The sequence below is a fragment of the Cladophialophora psammophila genome (genome assembly GCF_000585535.1).
Source record: "Cladophialophora psammophila CBS 110553 chromosome Unknown aczJe-supercont1.23, whole genome shotgun sequence".
Taxonomy (NCBI): Eukaryota; Fungi; Ascomycota; class Eurotiomycetes; order Chaetothyriales; family Herpotrichiellaceae; genus Cladophialophora; species Cladophialophora psammophila.
The window spans coordinates 3,365-19,582 of NW_006912944.1; the positions used below are offsets into that span (position 1 = coordinate 3,365).

The 16,218-nt window shown below is 40.8% G+C and overlaps 2 protein-coding genes across 2 annotated transcripts; both read left to right on the forward strand.

Moving 5' to 3' along the window:
- Positions 1–3,984: 3,984 nt before the first annotated feature.
- On the forward strand, positions 3,985–5,391 carry A1O5_10998 (uncharacterized protein; the record flags this gene model as incomplete). Its single annotated transcript, XM_007751571.1, has 1 exon — positions 3,985–5,391. One exon carries the CDS (start codon positions 3,985–3,987, stop codon positions 5,389–5,391), a length of 1,407 nt encoding a protein of 468 aa, XP_007749761.1.
- A 942-nt stretch (positions 5,392–6,333) lies between these two features.
- Positions 6,334–8,209, forward strand: A1O5_10999 (uncharacterized protein; the record flags this gene model as incomplete). The annotated part of the gene is made up of 4 exons (XM_007751572.1): positions 6,334–6,841; positions 6,897–7,022; positions 7,078–7,336; positions 7,399–8,209. The coding sequence occupies 4 exons, from the start codon at positions 6,334–6,336 to the stop codon at positions 8,207–8,209; spliced, it is 1,704 nt and encodes a 567-aa protein (XP_007749762.1).
- Between the last annotated feature and the right edge of the window lie 8,009 nt (positions 8,210–16,218).

Genomic DNA, 16,218 nt, shown 5'->3' on the forward strand with positions numbered 1-16,218 from the left:
TAATTTAGTCTTTAATTATAGAAAACGAATTCCTTTAACATCTTTTCTCGATACTTTAAGCCTCATTACAATGTAATTTCTTAAGTTAAAATGAATCTATTTAGCTCGTAGATATTCCTCTAAATACGAATAGCGAGGCTATATATATCTAATCTCGTCACAAAAGTAATAAATTATATTACGTCGATCTCCCCCATAGCTAGGTCTCTCGGTCGCGAATACCCTCGATCTCAGCTCTAAATTTAGATTTAATATATAACTAGATAAATCTAAATTCACTATCATTACGTTCACTAAGGCACTAATTACCCCTATCACTACTTACATTTATTTCTTTAAGTCTCTTATTTCTAGCACCATCGCACTTTAGAAACGATTAAATAGTTCATTAATATATCCCGCTAATAATAGCTTAGTAGAGAGAAGCACTATTCCTTATCTAATTTAAGAAGTCCGAGAAGATACTTTATTAGTCGTTTTCTTAGTTTTCTTATCTTTTTTCTTATCTTTTATGCTTCTCTTTTTCTATCTTAATATCGAGAACTTTTCTTTACGTTCTTCCACTAAATCATTTAAAGCCTAACCTTCTAAAGAGTCTATAAAACGGTTAGTATTATAGTGAGCTTACGAGCGATCTATAGTCTTTTTGTAAATCTTATCGTACTTAATTATTTTAGTATCTCTATAATCGATACCTAGGTCTAAGATAATTTTATTATGATCTCGCTCCGATAACTCTTTTAGTAACTATCTATCTAATTAAATAGAGATTACTTTCTCTTCTTTAAGTAAGGTATCGTTAGTTCTTTTAAATTCGCGTAAATAAATACGTATATCTTCCTTGCTCTCTCGCTTTTTATTCTTAAGTGATTATAAATAGAAAAGAGTTAATATTAGCTAATCTTTATCTTCGTCCTCCTACTCCTTTAGTATCTTCCGCTTAATATCTTTCTAATCTCGTAGTTTATATTTAGATAGGTTACGAATAATTACTATATAAAAACGATTATAAAAACGAATAATCGCTTTAGTACGATCTTCTTCTAACTATCGATTATATAGAGATAAATACTTAAAATTCTCTAAGAATACCGTAGTATTTACGTCTTTAAAGAATAAATATTCGAAATTCTTCTTACTTTCTCACGATATCTTTAATGTAATTAGCTTATTTTTATTCTACGCTATTATCGTCGGATCCGGTGTCGTTATTATCTATATTAGTTTTAACGAAGACAACTATAAAGAATCTTTAGAAGAAGATAAGAATATAGCGGAAGACGCTAAAGAAGTGCTCGTAGCTGGTCCCCGAAACCTCGGTATTTTAGATTACTCCGATATCATCGCTTCTATACTTCGAAAGAACTAGTTTAGAAGCTCGCGCACATCCTCGATTCCTTTAAGTAGTAGCTAAATTAATAAGTAAACTAGTTACGCTCCTAGTAAGGCGCCTTCTTCTCGGAACTTAATTCAATAATCGAATAGATCTCGTTCTTTAATGCTTAGTTCGCAACCTTCTCGATCTATAAGTGATCTCCGTATACGAGAGGATCGACCTTTCTAATTAGCTCTAATGTCACGCGAGTAACCTCTATAGCGTCGACTAAGTTCGCATCTCGAACACTAATTAGCTAAGAGAACTATATTTAACGTAGCAATAGCTAGTCGTCGATAATATCTTCTTTATCTATCTAACCGTAATAGTCTAGAATTACTATTATAGCTCTATACCGAATTCTCTATTAAAACATTCCTTTATCTCAAAACTTATTCGTATTCCGTGTCTCTCTACTTCTTTTCTTCGTTATTCCGCGTATTTATCTTCTTACTTCTTATGTCTTAGTTCTTCGATAAGTATACTTTTTCGACGGCTCATCTAGAAGAACTTCTAGACCTTAGAGAGATAGTCTTCTTTCTCTTCGAGTTCCGCGTTAGACTTTATACGTTATAATATTATAACGTCTCGTTCTACTAATTAGATATCTTCTCTTCGGAAATATCTTCACTATAGTATTCTATTCGCGACTAATTAATCTACTTCTTAAAAGAGTTATTTATCTTAAATTCTTCTCAATATTTCGGTTCTAAACTCTTTCGTAGAAAAGATTTCCTAAATAATTAGCGAACTCTATCTCTATAAGTAGCCTTATCGTCTTTTAGAGTTAAATCGATGCCTACGTAAATTTTAGTCGTTAATCTCGAACTCTTATTTAGTCGTATTCTTTACTCTTTAATATCAATTTTAATAATTCTTAATATAGTATCTTATTAAGATATTATCGTAAAGAGCTCGAATCTTCGATGAATAGATCATCTTTCCGCGATCGCCAACTATAATAGAGCACTTTAGGGTTTAACGTACACGTATAACAACGCATAGAGACCTATCCAGTAGATCGGAAATCGAGAACGCGTTTCTAGTTAATACTAATAACAACACCATTAACACCACCCAGAGAGACAGCGGCTAGGGCTACGAACACCTAGCATAGCGGCAGCATCGAGGAACAGGATAGAATTGATAAAATACTCTTAGGATTTAGGTAGACGGCACCAAAAGCTATGGAATTCATAATACTCTGCTCAATCTGTAAAAAATGAATGGTACACTGCCAGCACTGTAAACTATTCCGCACCTCCTCTCTACCAGCCCATTTAGGTTTGATATGTGACTAGACAACTTTTTCACCTTGCCACCGCTCTACCAGCCCAGCACAGCCCATCACAGCACAGCCACCTTGCCTTGTTACAATATAATGTTAGGACAAAATCTCGAGTAGGAAAATTTACTAGGACCAGTATTCTATAGCGTGGGCGTGTCCCTGTTGAATGATCAAAAGGTTATCCCGCGTTATTCAGTACGGGGACTACGGTAGACTATATAGATAGTATTAAGTGGCTAGGCTGGATTACGTGACTTCCCAACCTTTTTAGTTTAACAGTTCTAGCCCATCTGTCCTAAGGCTCGTCTACCTCGAGGACCGTCAATCTAGGCTACAAGGGTATTCATGTTAGACACAGCCTTAGAGGAGGTAGGTCACGAGCCGCGAAGGCACGGCTCGCTACACTCATTGGACACATGAAAGGATCCACAGAAGAATAAGGCTAAGTCACGTAATATGCCCTGTTGGCTCTGCTGGCCCTACTGGCCCTGTCAATAGAGCGTACAGAGCGCATAGAGCGCATAGAGTATGAGCATTATATATACACCCTCATTACCCCTAGATAGCTTACACTCCCTTCGTAGCCAACTCATGTTAACTATTGAACTTATAGTTCTTAGTGATAAGTGACTGTTCATACCTTGCGTAATTCACAACCAGTTCATACTATTAGGATTGTTACTAGGAACCCTAACCTAGTTAGGCCCCGGTAGGAACCTTAACAATTTAGGACCTCCGCGGCCATAGGAGACGCGTCCCCCGACTGATGGCTCCGCAAAATCAAGAACGGCATTAAGAGCATAATGAATGTTACCACCCTTACCTTGTTCATGCCTAGCTTGGCTGTGTGGGCATGCAGATCGATGAAGAAGGAGCCTGATCACATTGTTCCTAGAAAGGATTACCAAACCAGGTAAATTGGATTCCAAACAAGCTCTGCGTTGCCGTTTCAAGTGTCCCCCGGCCTCAATATATGCCGCCGTCGGCAGCTGGGGCCGTTGGGCCTCGTTGATGTCGCGTAAAAAGAACACCGCTGTCAGGCCTCCCACAGCCCGCCATTGCTCGAGTCTTTATTAGTCCTTACCCAAGTCGATGCAGAAGTCCGACAGGCAGTTTCTTGCTTCCTTCCGACAAGTATTTCTCCCTTATTATGGCTAGCACTACAGGAAGACATGGGCCTAAGTCTCGTACAGCATGCCTGACATGCCGTCAAAGGAGGGTCAAATGCGGAGAAGAAAGACCACACTGCCAGAGATGCTTGAAGGCCGGCAGGATTTGTGAAGGCTACCAGTTCCTGCTGGTAGATGGGGCAAGGAGCATTATGAGTCGAGTAGGGGTCGTTCCACAAGTTAACAGCTCTGCCTCTTTGCTGTCAGCGTTTACGGCCACACAAGATGAATGGCAAGCCTACCGCCTCTATACTCAGCGGATATCATCCACACTCGGTGGACCCTTCGACGTCGGCCTATGGCAAAAACTTATCATTCAGATCTCCCACGCCGACGCGGCTGTGCGCAATGGCGTTTTCTGTCTCGGCAATCTTTTCCGACATGGCGCCGACGGGAGCAACAGTCACATATCTATCTGCTCCTGTTCTCGCTGTGTCCAAGCCTTGAGATCGTACAACAAAGCCATAGCGTCGTTCGCAAATCGGTCTGCGAGGGTCGAAGACCCGGTCCCGTTGAATGCGGCTCTTGCGTCGTGTGCCTTGTTCATCTGTATCGAGTATTACCGAAAGAACGATCGCAATGCCATTGCGCTGATCGACAAGGGCTGTGCGATGCTTGTTGAATATTTCCGACAATCACTCGATGTGCGCACCGGCGACATTGAACCGGGACTTTTGAATCTCTTTGCTCGCCTGCGAACGTTATCAGCTTCCTTCGGCCAGCCGGTGCATTGGCCACTATCAACCCAGTACTCTGCTCTCAAGAGTACACAAGAGCCGCTTCCCAGTCAATTAGAGCGCGCACGAAGCTCTCTATATGATATTATGACAGCGCTTCTGCGTTTGAGACGGCGTTCTGCCGAGACGCTGATCGAGCTGTGGGCTTCGAGGACCTGCATACCGATCGAGGAGTTACGCCAGGAGAGAGATCTACTCGCGTCGAGCCTGCAGATCTGGAATGAGAAATTTGTGGAGCTGCAAACAGCACTCCAGTCGGGGCCTCCGGAATTATCTCTCCCCGCGCTCATCCTCTACGGCCACTTTCTGAAGACGAGGATCTATACCGAAGCAAGCTTGGAGTTGTCACAAGACTGTTACGACGCGTACCTGCCGGAATTTGAAGCGGTTGCAGAAGCTGCCGAAATAGGTCTGCGTCAACTGTCTGCGGCCAATCAAACGACCAACTTTTCCTTTGAGAGCTGCTTCCTAGGCACGCTCTACCTTTGCGCACTGAGGTGCAGACAGCCAGCGGTCCGGAGGAGACTAGTGGAATTGATGCGCCTCTGTCGAGAGAAGGAAGGTCTTTGGCACAGAGGAGAGAACATCACTGTCGTTTCACGCGTGATGGAACTCGAGGAAGGGCGAGCTGAGTTCATACCCACAAGCAACGCACACATTGGAGCTGATTTCCGGGGACCGCCTCGCTTCCATGAGGTCTTGTGCGAAGTAAACTACGTTGTCGAGGGCAAGACCATGGTCGACGCAACATATGTTCTCTACCAGGAACATTCAGAGCATAAGTGGCTGGCGATGAAAGAGACCTTGGTGGTGGACGGGTGAGGAGGCCGGCAGTCGCATAGCGGGCTTCTCGCCTGGATTATTCTGTCCTCCTCGGAATGGTAGACTGCATGATAGCAAATAAGGTATTGCGGAGTGCATTACAGCATCCACTCAAGGTTCCCTCATTCGCCAACGTCGACTTGGTGCGACGAGCAGTAGAGTCTGTGGATCGTAAATTACGCGCATCCAGCAACAACGGTCGTACCGGTGGTATTTTCGTGCTCTGGGATTGCTCTCAACACGTCTTTCAGGCAACCACTGGCTCCAGCAGACTGAATCAGCAGAGTTAGCGGTGGCCTAGCTCGCTGAGGGGCGGCGAAAGAATCTCGACCTGCCAAAATGAAGTGGGCCCGACTGATGCTTGTTCCATGCCACAAAAGGACAGTGGCAGCTCCACAAGGGACCATGGCGATGTCTAGCAGATCATTTCGCAGCCTTGCCTGTCCATCCCGCATTGGGTCAACAGTCCGACAACCGAGCCGGCCCCACACTATTATTCATGTCTCTACCGATTCGAAACCATCCCATTCCTAGAGAGAGCTAAGCTTCCGCACAAGCACCGAACCGACTGATTACGAGTTAAGGCCCAGTGCCAAGGCAAGGGCGAGCCACGATGCGTGTCCGACGTGGCTTGTGTCTCGGACTCGTGCCCCATTCCAGACCGCCACTATAGCAGCGGAGCCTCTTCGACTGTCTCTGAGGCTGCTTGATGCCTGAGCACACATGTAGTCACAGTCCCGCCTTGCTAAGCCTCTTTCTACCCAGGCTACCATCTTTGTGAAATGACAAAACTCACGCTAACCTAGCCGTGTCCTCCTCCAAATGTCAAATGGTTCAAGGTAAGTGAATATAAAGCAGACACCTAATCCGTGAAACGACGAGCCATGATTCTCTCGGTCGTGGGTACTCCTTTCATATCATATCTTTACTATTCTACACACTATGGCGATGCCGTGGCACCGGACGCTCGTTTGCTTGTTTTTGCACAGCTCGCTTCTTCTTGCCCAATGTCCTCCGCTGGGACCGATCCTTCCCGCTCCGACCGGATTGAGCCAGAACCCGATGTTTCAACAGCTTGTCGCCCAGGTCAACGCGCAGCTGCTGAACGTGAGCTCCTCGCTCAACCAAACCGCCGTCTCGGTCGGGATGAGGAGCGTCCATGAGGCTGGACCGCTCTTGAACTTCCACTATACGCCGCAGGAGTTCAACGCCAGCGGCGCGCACAAGGTCGACGGCAACACCGTGTATCGTGTCGGCAGCGTGACCAAGGTGTTTACGGCGCTCGGGATCCTCCAGTTGGAAGGCAAGATCAATCTTGCCGACCCCGTCACCAAATACGTCCCCAAACTTGCCGGGATTTCGGGTTCCAACAACAGCTTGACCGCCGTGGACTGGAACACGGTCACGGTAGAAGCACTTCTGACTCACCTGGGCGGGGTGCCCGTGGATCGTACGTGGACTGCGGCGCCTGTGATTGCGGACGAGAAGCTGACATGGACTATCAGTCGCCGGCGGCCCGATTGAATACATTCCGGGGATGGCCCAGACAATGGGACTCCCACAATTGTCCCAGTCCCAGCAGCCGCCTCCTTGCGGTGAAATGCCTGGACAAGCAGCATGCTCGTTGGACGGTGAGTTGGCCGCGGCCGCCGCATTTGCAGCTCTGACGCTGACTTGTTTCGCCAGACTTTCTCAACCACATCGGCTCCAAACCTCCGATTTACCGCCCGTTCACCACCCCGGTGTACTCGAATATCGGCTACGCCGTGCTCGGTCGGATCATAGAGAACGTGAGCGGACAGACGTGGGCAGACTACCTTGAGCAGAACATCGCCCGAAAAGCAGGCATGAACCGTACAACCGGGGTCGATGCTCCAGCCAGCAATCTGGGGTTCATTCCAGCAGAGTCGAACTGGTGGGGAACATCCCTTGGGTTTCTCAGCAGGTAAGAACATTCCATATAGTTTGAGGCTAGCGGGAAGGACACGCCATTGACATGACGGGCAGTGACGGCGGCGCATACGCAAGCAACAACGACATACTATCCTTTGGCAAGGCCATCCTGTCCAACACGCTGCTCGACTCGGCTCAGACACGCAAATGGATGAAACCCATGACGTTCACGTCGTCGATTGGCATGGCGGTGGGTGCATCGTGGGAGATTGTGCGAGGCCCCAACCTCACCGCGGACGGGCGGATCATCGACTTCTACGCGAAGTTGGGCGACGTGGGGGATTACTCTGCGATTCTGGCCCTCGTGCCGGACTTTGATCTGGTGATCGCGATGAACTTCGCCGGGCCGGACAGCGACGAGACGGTCGGTCTCGGGATATTCTCGCAGCTCGTCCAGGCGATCATCCCCGTCGTCGACCAGATCGGCAAGAGCGAGGCGTCGGCGAAGCTGGCGGGGACGTACAGCGCGCGTCCCAACTCGAGTCTAGAGCTGTCGGTCGACGACTTTGGCGTGCTGGTGTCGAATTTCTCGGCCAACGGCGTCGACGTCGCCGAGGGGTATTCCGCGTTGAACGGCGCTGCGGACGTGCCCACGACCATCAGGCTGTATCCGACGAACTTGCAGGCCGGAAACGGGTCGTCGGCATGGCGCGCCGTGTATACGGTTGGCACGGCGGAGGATGCCGCGGCGGTTGATGCGCAGCTGTTCTTCCCGCATGGAAGTTGCCAGACTTGGTTGGTGATTGATCGGATCGAGTATGGGTGGGAGTCGATTGACTATTTCGTGGTCACCGAGGATGCGAGCGGGAAGGTTGTGGGCGTCGAACCCAAGGCGTGGAGGCTGAAGCTGGAGAGAACGGACTGAGAATGCTGTCAAGCGTTGTGTAGAGGTCATGACGGTCATGACCTGGAAGCATCAGACGGAAATGTGCAAGAGGCCACCAGGGGGGCTGAAGGGGAAAGGGGCCTAGCTCGTATTGGCGCTGTGAGCGGTATCTTGTCTATCCAGGTAGTATAGGAGCAGGTGTAACCAATGCTTTAATCCAAATCTCGAATAAACTGCGAATAGTGTGCGGTGCCTTAGCCGATAAGGTAGATTCCTTGCTTGTGTGAACTGAGCATTAATTAGGGGTATCAGGTTCGAGCATGAATTTTGCCATCGTGCTCGGATTTAGCGACGAAGTATTGTCTGTTGGCTGCGTCGATGAAGGGCGTGATTTCGCTCAGGTGCACCTATTCGCCCTGACGATTTTCGTGCTATCCATCGAAAGGGAAAGTGCACTGTGTATTCGAGTTATCTCGTTTCTACTTGGCCTCCTCGGCGAGAAGATATAGTGAGATGCCCTTTACGTTTTATATTCTAGGCTAATATTCTATAGGAAACTTATTACTTAGTTCCCGTTGTGATGACTTCGAAAGACTCTTTAAGAGAGACTACGAAGAATAAGAAAGCTAGTACTTTCGATAAGAAAGGCGGCTTATTAGAGAAACTACCTTATAGCCCTCGCCTTAGAACTATAGACGTACTTATCTTCTATAAAAGTGTTAAAGATTTCTTAGTAAGTAAATAAAATCTAGCGATAAGCGTATAAATAAGATACTCCTATAGTATTGTAATAGAGCACTTCAGGGTTCGGCGTGCACGTACAACAACGCATAGAGACCTGTCCAGCAGATCGAGAATCGAGAACGCGTTTCTGGTTAATACTGATAAAACATCACCAACACCATCCAGAGGGGCGGTGGCTAGGGCTATAAACACCTAGCACCGCGGTAGCATCGAGGAATAGGATAGAACTAATAAAATACTTAGAAATAGATTAACGGCCTTAAAACCATTAAATTCGTAATACTCTACTTAAACTATAATAAATAGTACACTGCTAGCACTGTAAACTATTCCGCACCCCCCTCCCTGCCAGCCCATTTAGGTTTGATATGTTACTAGACAACTTTTTCTCTCTGTCACCGCTCTACTAGCTCAGTATAGCTCATCACAGTATAGCCACCTTTATCAGCAATTTTTCCCGCGACTCACGGTATTCTTGTATACCCAGGGAGCCTAGGGAGCCCACAGTCGCTCATAGCCGCTCACAGCTCTTATACTGTAATAGAGCACTTCAAGGTTCGGCGTGCACGTGCAACAACGCACAGAGGCCTGTCCAGCAGATCGGGAATCGAGAACGCGTTTCTGGTTGACGCTGACAAGACAACACCACCACCAACACCACCCAGAGAGGTAGCGGCTAGAGCAACGAACGCCTAGCACAGCGGCGGCATCGAGGAACAGGGCAGGACTGATGAAAACACTCAGGAATTAGGTAGACGGCGCCAAAAGCCATAGAATTTATGATACTCTGCTCAAACTGTAATGAATGGCACACTGCCAGCACTATAAACTGTTCCGCACCCCCCTTCTCTACCAGCCCATTTAGGTTTGATATTGTAATGGGAGAAGTTTAAAGTGGTGAATAGCTTTATGATTAGCTGGGGCGTCGACACTAGACTAGGGTTCTTCTTATATAGTCCTCGGGGGACTATCATTCATAGAATAATCAATTAAGTTACGAACGGGAGAACTTCCTTTGGTTGAGTGTATGTGCTGTGAAGAGACTATCCCACCGCCGTACGAGTTAATGCCCATGGTTAGTAGCCTCGCCCCAGTTCAATATATAACTAGATAACTTTTTCTCTCTACTACCGCTCTATTAGCCTAGTATAGTCTATTATAGTATAGCCACCTCGCCTTATTATAATATCTAAGTTATAAGCCTTTATAGATTATTTATTTTTAGTAACTTTTATAATATACTTATTATATAATATTATTAAATTTAAAAAGATCTTTTCTATTTCGAAAATAAGATTTACACTAAAAGCGAATAATTCACTACATTAGTAATTTTTCCCGCGACTCACAGTATTCTTATATACCTAGGGAGCCCAGGGAGCCCATAGTTACTCACAGCTCTTATATCTAGGCTATAAGCTCTTATAGACTATCTATTTTTAGTAACTTTTATAATATACTTATTATATAATATTATTAAATTTAAAAAGGTCTTTCCTATTTTAGAAATAAGGTTTATACTAAAAGTAAATAACTCGCTAAGTCTTTATCTTAGTAAATACTAACGCTATTAAGCTAATAATTTAAGATTTAGTTCGAAATCTTATATTTTATATATATCTACTTTAATTTTAGTATAATATAGTAATCTTAGTTAGTATTAGTTTAAACGACTAGTACAATTATATATTCGTAAAGTTATAAATTATTATATTAGCCTAGGGCTCTCTTAGAGTAGCCTATAAGCTCTCTTAGAGTAGCTTAGCGAGCCCAGCGGTCTCATGGGCTGCGTAAGACGCAGACTTACCTTAATAGCCTAGGGTAGCCTAGGGCTCTTAGGATCGCGCGGGAAAATTTACCGATATTGTCTTATTACAATATTATTAGAGATTCCTTAGTAAGTAAATAGAATCTAACGATAAGCGTATATTTAAGATATCTCTATAGTATATAGTCGATACTATATACGACTTAAAGTATAAGAGAGAAAAGAGTACGCCTTCTATACGAAGAGTGTACTAGTGAACTAAGGCGAGGCTACTAGCTATGGGCATCAACTCGTACGGCGGTGGGATAGCCTCTTCACAGTACGCACACTCAACCAAAGGAAGTTCCCCCGTTCGTAACTTAATTAATTATTCTATGAATAATAGTCCCCGAGGACTATATAAGAAGAATCTTAGTCTAGCGTCGACGCCCTAGCTAATCATAAAGCTATCCCTCACTTTAAACTTCTTCCATTACACTAGTAATAAGGATATACTCCTTAAGTCGCATCTCTTAGTTAGTAGCCTAATTATATTAGACATTCGTCCTTCCGATGTTTAGCCGAATTCGTAATAAATATTTAGTCTCGTATTATTACGAACTAATCACTGAAGGAGGCTAAGAACTTAAGAGAAGAGAAAATAAGGTAGAATAACCGAAAATATAATATATTAGACCTACCGAGGCTTAGCAATATAATAAGAAAAGATATATTGACATATTAAGTATATTACGATATATCTATATATTCAATATAGCACGAATCTCCTAGATCTATATTATAATGGAAGAAGTTTAAAGTGAGGAATAGCTTTATAATTAGCTGAGGCGTCGACGCTAAACTAAGGTTCTTCTTATATAGTCCTCGGGAACTATCATTCATAGAATAATTAATTAAGTTATGAATGGGAGAACTTTCTTTAGTTAAGTGTGCGTGCTGTGAAGAGACTAGCCCACCGCCGTATGAGTTAACGTCTATAGCTAGTAGTCTCTCTCTAGTTTAGTAGTGCCACTAATAAGATCTTCGACGAATACTTACGGATGAGTATCTCTCTACGAGCGGTGAGAGAAGATTACGATGAACGACTAAAATAAACTACTTACTGAACTAATAGAACTAAAGAATTATCTATCTATTTATTTATTTATCTAACTAAATCTAGAGAAACTAGCTATATATATAGAACCGCTGCGTAGAGTATACCATTTAAATTACTAGCTAAGTAAGTCTATTTCGCTGTACGGAGCGATTTGCGCTGGCTATTTATAGAGACCGCTATTCGGGGTGTCTTTTAAGATTACTAGCTATGTATATTTACTACCACTATATAGGGTGAAAACTAACGACTTAACGATTATTTAGATTACCTAAAAGAACTAAGAGAGAAGTATCTCCTAGAAACGTAGAAATACGTTTAACTCTAAAAACTCCGAACTTAAGAAGCTTAGAAGAAGTCGAAGAACGCGGATTTACTCGAGAAATAGTGAAAATAAGCGATTAGACTAAACTCACTAAAATAAGCGAAGTTAGAGCGCTACTAATCGAGAAGTAAATCTAGAATTTTAATAGAAATTATTAGTAAAGACGAGAAAAAAGCTTAACGAGAAAGTTAATAAAGAGATAAAGAGAGAAAAAAGAGAAATAACTAAAAATATTAATAAAAATAATAAAAATAATAAAATATTTAAATCTTTTAGTTTCGTTATTAAGATTTATATTATTTCGATTATAAGAGAAGAAGTAAGAACGATTTAATATTAGAAAAATATCGTTTACGGAAGAATTAAATAATAAAAAAAAGCTAGAGTCTTCTACGATATTAAGTATTAGCTTATAAAATCTATCGACGCCGAATTCGACGATATAATCGTTATATATTTCTTTTACTATAATATTAATAAGAGAAATATCTTAAAGCTTAAATAAAAGTAATAATCTTTTATACTTTAATAGAAAGAACGCTATCTCTTTCTTCGAGGAGTTTAAAGAGCTATATAAATATAATTAAATTATATTAAACGAAGAATATATTCATAGATCTATTCGCTTTATATTTAAAGTAGAGAAAGAACGCTATAAAGAGCTCGTTAAGTATAACGTAATAAATTAGAAAAAGTTTAAAGAGAAGATCTTAAATAAATATAAAGATCGAGATAAAGTATAGCGAATAATAAGTATTTAATATCTTTAGATACTCGCGAAGTACCGACGAAAGAAATCTTAAAGCCTAGAGCTATATCTTCGTTAATTCCGTAAGATTATAATTTACTTAATTAAAACCGAAGCCGAGACTAACTATACTTACTATCGTCTTCTTTTATTTAAATTATTAAAGACTTATATAGATAAGATTTAAAAGAAATAGAATTTAATGAATCGAAAGCCGAAGAATTTAAACTTTTAAAAATATTAAAATTAGATAAAAGAGCTATAGAATATTAATAAAAATAAGAAGTTTACGTAAAAAGTACTTAACGAAAAGTTTTAAGAACTAGCGTACGAAAGGAAGACTCGACTCTTAGCCGTTCAAAAAAAAGAATCGTAAGAATAATATCGTCGTAACGATCGTACGAATAGTAAAACGAAGTTCAATAAAAATACTTTATCGTTAATAAATCGACCTTTTATCTCTAAGAGTAATAATTAATTAGTGAAGAAATTAACTTATTTAATGAGAGCACTAATACTACCGATCTAAATATAAGACGCTATTACTCTAGACTTTTTAACTTAACTAATTAAGATATTAAAGAGCGTTTCTTAGAAAGCGATTTAGTTCTCGCGCGGTTAGTAATTCTAGAATCGTTCGGTTTAATTCGAAGAAAAGCCGTAGTACTACGATGAGTAATTTAGTTAACGGAGTTCGAACTTAAGTAATTCTAAAGAAAATTACTTTCTCTATAATTAGTTAGAATATATACTACGAGATAACTCTTAGTAAGTATACTAAAAAGCTATAGAAGCGTTATATCTTAATCTAAAATATAGAATCGCTCTTAGAAAGTTCCGAGATTAAGATCGCTCTTTATTTACTTTATTAATTCTTATAAGAGAGATAAAGATAGAAAGATTAAAATAAGTTACGCGAGAGATTAATAAGAATTCGAGAGTTACGTTCGAATAATTTTATAGTATACGAGACTCTAATTTTACGTTACTAGTAGCGAAATTAAGTATTATTTACGTAGTCGAATCGAGATCTAATTACGCTACTCTAAATAACTTCGAAGATAATTTCTATATCTCGAATACTATAGATCTAAAAGAAATTCGTATAGACTAACTCTAGAGTAAAGCTTACGTAGATATCTTAAGAAAGCGCTTAGCTTCTTAATAAGACGAATATACGTAAGCGAAATATTCTCGAATTAAAGTTTACGAATCTTCTATAAAAGAATTAAGACGATATATAACGCGACGAATAAGATCTAATGAAGAAATTATATATAACGGAATCGTAGATAATTCGTCGAATTCGATTAGCTTAACTAATTAAAAGCCGAGAATTTCTCTATATAATATATAAAATAAGCGGTTACGTAATCTAATCTTCTAAAATATCGTAATAAGAGATTTATTAAAGTCTTTTTAGCCTCGTTAAATATTATTACGTTCTTAGATTATAAAAGAGACTACGTACGGACCATTTAGGCCTAGATCTCTTCGAAAGATATTATTATAAGATCTAAATAGTACCGGAAAGATTGTAAACTATCTATTAAATTAAGAAGTCTTAATTCGAATGAAGAACTTACTATTAATAAAAGAGATTCGAAATAAGTAGTTCTTCCGTAAATATTAGTATTACGACGAAGATAAGTAAGAGTTCGTTCATTAAGGCTATACCTCGAGAGATAGCGACGTAAGACTTACGTAAGCGAAAGAAAAATCTACTACTAAAGTTAGTACGGTGTAAATAAATTTATTAGTGAATCGCTCGATTCGTTTAAAGCTATACTATAGTAAGTGTCTTTACTTATTTATTAAGATAAGAGATAGATATAAAGACTCCCTACTAAATATTAAAGTCGAGATTAACTTAATGACTCTCGCCCTAGTTAAAGAAATAGAACTATCTTAATATATACGAAAAGCTAAGTTTATTTACGACGTCGTAGACTTTAATAGCGACCGAGAAAAATTTATAGAAATAATTAAAGATTTTATAATTAGTATCGCTAAGATCGAGGTCTTAATAAATATTTATATAACGAATATTATAGATCTAATATATCGTTTTATTCTAGAAAGATTATTTTAGAAGATAGCTATTAGACACAGCCTTGGAAGAGACCGGTCACGGGCTGCGAAGGCGCGGCTTAAGACACTCATTAGACAGATGGAAGGATCTACAAGGGAACAAGGCTGAACCACGTAATATACCCTGTTAGCTCTGTCGGCCCTGTGGGCTCTGCCAGCAGAGCGCGTAAAGCGCACAGAGCGCATAGAGTATAAGCATTATATATACCCTCGTTTTCCCCCCTAAATAGCTTATACTCTCTTCGTAGCTAACTTATATTAACTATTAGACTATAGTTCTTAGTGATAAGTGACTTCTCATATCTTACGTTCTTCCCAACCAGTTCATACTATTAGAATTATTACTAGAAACCCTAATCTAGTTAGGCCCCGATAGAAACCTTAATACTTTAGCTACTACCCTTATTGTAGAGAACGATCCCTATGAGTAGCTAAGGAAGACCCGACCGACTTATCTCGCTCATTAACGAACTAATACGACGCACAGTACGACTATCCCTTAACGACACTATATCTACTACTACTAGTACCCCGAGGTTAACACCGAGCATCTTAAGGACGGTAACAACTACCGCCGCGCCAGCACCAGTAACTAAGGGAAAGATTAGTAACTTATCTAAGCCTTTTAACGGCGTGGAATCTAAACTTATACTCTTTATTCACCATACGAATTTATATATCCTAATGAACCTCACTAACTTCTAAAATGACTTATAGAAAATACTCTTTATAGGAAGTTACTTCGAAGATGATACCGAGGCTTAGCTTAGACTCTTCGTTAAGAACTATATTAAGAATGAAGCGAATAATAGAGAGAACGAGACTATTAACCTCTTCGCTACGTTTACGGAATTTAAGGAAATAGTGAAACTAGTATTCGAGGCGAAAGACGAAGAAAAGAAAACTTAAAAGAAAATAGTGAGTCTTCGATAAACTAAGTCTATTTAAGAATATATAACTAAGTTTAGAACGCTAAATACGAAGCTTAGCTAGTAAGATAATATTACTATCTTTATCTTTTAAGAAGAATTAAAGCCGAAAATTAAGTAAGAACTTCGATATTTAGAGAAGAAACTACTAGAGAAATGAATAGCTACGGCTATTAAGAAAGATAACGATATTAAAGAATATTATTAGTATAAGCGCTCTAATATTACTCGAAAAACCTATACGATAAGAGCTTAACGAGCTAATATCTAGAAAAGGCGCGAACTCTATTACGGGCTATAATTTATAGATCTAGACTAAGCGTAAAAAAGACGTAATAATAATAAAG